Source organism: Austrofundulus limnaeus, unplaced genomic scaffold, assembly GCF_001266775.1.
Source record: "Austrofundulus limnaeus strain Quisiro unplaced genomic scaffold, Austrofundulus_limnaeus-1.0 Scaffold726, whole genome shotgun sequence".
Taxonomy (NCBI): domain Eukaryota; kingdom Metazoa; phylum Chordata; class Actinopteri; order Cyprinodontiformes; family Rivulidae; genus Austrofundulus; species Austrofundulus limnaeus.
Genome location: NW_013953128.1, coordinates 177,212 through 180,162, shown reverse-complemented (window position 1 = coordinate 180,162; position 2,951 = coordinate 177,212). Strand labels below are relative to the sequence as shown.

General features: G+C 38.6%; 1 protein-coding gene across 1 annotated transcript in view; it reads right to left on the bottom strand.

The window, feature by feature from the left end:
• Positions 1-1,970: 1,970 nt before the first annotated feature.
• The window catches only part of bcl2l1 (BCL2 like 1), a 32,812-nt gene continuing 31,831 nt past the window's right edge, over positions 1,971-2,951 (bottom strand). Inside the window, exon 3 of the mRNA XM_014028208.1 lies at positions 1,971-2,391. Within this exon, the coding sequence (XP_013883662.1) occupies positions 2,248-2,391 (144 nt within the window). The 3' untranslated portion in view covers positions 1,971-2,247. The remainder of the gene's footprint in view (positions 2,392-2,951) is intronic.

The following is a 2,951-nucleotide window of genomic DNA, read 5'->3' as shown; positions in this document are numbered from 1 at the left end:
TTGAGGTTATGAGATATGAACGTGGCTGGTCTCAGGATCCTGCAGCCACTCAGAAAATAAAACTTTCCTGAACAAACGTGGARTCTGTGCTACATAAATCTTTGAAAGGCTCTGCCTCTTTATGGAGATGAGAAATAAAAAAATAACGACCTGCAGCTCATAATTAGGACTTCAAACTACTTCCTGATGACCTCATCATCATGAGCCGTTCTAGTCGACACGGACCTCTGCTCCGTCTGTAAATTCTAACTTTTTACAGCCTTTTTTTTTTTGATGATCCATAATTTAAAACAAGTTTCAGGGCAGATTAAAGGAAATCATTGCAAATGTTTGATGTGTCTCAGTTTACAAACAAAAACAGCCGAAAAAACTGAAAACAGCTCAAACTTAGCGGCCATCTTTGCTAGGGGTGCAACGATGCAGAATCTCATGACTTAATATTTTTTCAATAAGGAGAGAAATGTGCACGCGCTTCTTGTAATTTATTTAAATTAATTTTGAACATTTATTTCACCTCAAAAGTCCAGTTTTTTTTTAATTAAATGTTGCTGAAACATCAAGTTTCTCAGTGGATCTGTGCTCAAAAATACAGCCTAGGTGGAGTAGTCGAACACAGATCCACTGATCCTTCAACACAGAGCATCTTCAGAAGACAAGTTGATGAAATAAATATTTAAATCTGTTGCAGGTTTTGTTGCACCCTAATGTTCAACTACGCAGAATTACGTGACTTAAGCGTCGTGTTTTGGCTGTTTAAGCTTTGTTTACGTTGAGTGCGTACCCACATTCCAATACATCTCGAAAACCACCAGAATAAACTCGTCAAACTGCAACATGTGATAAATCTCACGTTTGCTTGATTTCCTGCTTTGCAATGAGCTCCTTCAAACCCCGCAGCTCTGCAAACGAGCGTCACAACAAAGCAGCTGTAAACATTTAATGAACTTCCTTCCTCTGAAGTCAACTAACGAGCAAACTGTAATCAGCTTATCGGCTTGAGTAAATAAATACTCTGCATCGTCCTGCACAGAAAATATTCCACTTTACAGATTAAAACAAACCGATTTTGTTGATGGGAAAATGTGTTTCTTCACTTCAAAATGTCAACGATGATGAAGCCGACAGATTTACGTTTCAGAGGTCAACGCTGAGTCTTCAAGTAAAAGCAGGAAACACGACGTGTGCGCCACCACATAAACTACGTTCAGTTATTTTTAAGCTTTCAATCAAACATACTTTAAAACCCCACTATGATCACTCACAAACAGGTTAGAGTTGTTTAAATTCACATCCAGACGTCCGAACAAAGACTACGACAATCCACGGCTGCTGCCGTGTTTGTGTGCTGCTACAGTTCCTGCTGCGTTCCTCAGCTACGGTTTGACCAACGTGGTTCAGATTCTGATGACTGTCGCACAGATCGGTCGGCCGATCGTGACCGAAAACATCGACTTGAGGTCAAGTATGACTCTAAAGCACAGGTGAGTGGGAGCAGTTGGATTTTAATGGTTAAAAATAAAAATAAAAATCAAACGCASCGTCTCACACAAACAGAATGTTTTAGTTAAAGATGTCCGTGTGTTTCCTAATRTTCATCTGCCTTTTCTCAGTTTTCTACAAGTGATGGGTTTATGATGTGAGGGTTGATGGCAGAAAAAAGCAAAACGTTGAACTTGTTCGGGGACTTTCACTTCCAATATGGCACGTACAAATCTGTTAGAGCCGTCTGTGAGAAGGGCCGCAAAAACTTCAAAAAACACTCCAAATACACAATGACTTGATGTTTGGATTAAAAACAAAAAATAAATCAGTTTCTGCCAGTTTGTAGAATCAAAATGGCAACAAAAATGAGTTAAAACTACGATGATCACTCAGGAAAAATGGGTGAAAATAAAATCTTTAATCATTCAAACAGAAAAAAGTTTTAAAAATAAAATAAAAATTGCAAAAAGAGAAAAAAAAGTGCCGGCTCAGTTAACAAAATGTGTATTTCTATATAACCACACATTTAAATTAAAATGGCGGGAAAAAAAGGTGAACACAAGAAAATACTAAAACTTCTGTTACAGTCGTCTTTTTCAAAAGTCCAACAACATTTTCAGGATTCTCGGTCCGCTGCGAGCGGCGTGACGAAAAGGTACGTAAACGTCTACGACAGTTCTGCTCGGAGACAAACAGGACCTTCATTTTAACAGACAGGTGAAGGATGGAGGGGGACGAGGTGGGGAAACAGAGGCGGACGTCTGCTCACAGGCGTTTCTGGGCGAAGAGAGAGCCCGCCACCACGGCGGTCACCACCGTCATCCCCACCAGCAGCCACTTCTTAAAACTCTCCTGAGCCAGTCTGCTCTCAGCCGCAGCGTTGTCGCCAAAGATTTCAGCAAAATGCTCCTGAGATGGAAGAAAACACAGAGGAAAGGTTAACTGCAAATACTGWTTTTACTCACAAGAGAAAACTCAAACATAGAAACAGGCATGAGTTTTGGCTTTTATATGAAAACAATATGACGATTAACAGATGACATGTTTTTGACTTTAAGTCAGTTAACCTGTGTTCTAAATTTATTCTTAAAAAAATCAATCTTTATTTTAACTGCCACGTCCCAACTTATCTCCTTCAAGAGCTTACTCTGCTGCTCCTAAAGGACATATTAATTGTAAATTCACTGAGAAAATTTGTTTCCATCATTCACTGGTGGAGAGTTATTCTTAGATTTGTGTTATTGTTAGCTTCATATTAACATTAGCTCTGTGTTTGTGTTAGCTTCGTATTAACATTAACTCTGTGTTTGTGTTAGCTTCATATTAACATTAGCTCTGTTTGTGTTAGCTTCATATTAACATTAACTCTGTGTTTGTGTTAGCTTCATATTAACATTAACTCTGTGTTTGTTTTAGCTTCATATTAACATTAGCTCTGTGTTTTAGCTTCATATTAACATTAGCTCTGT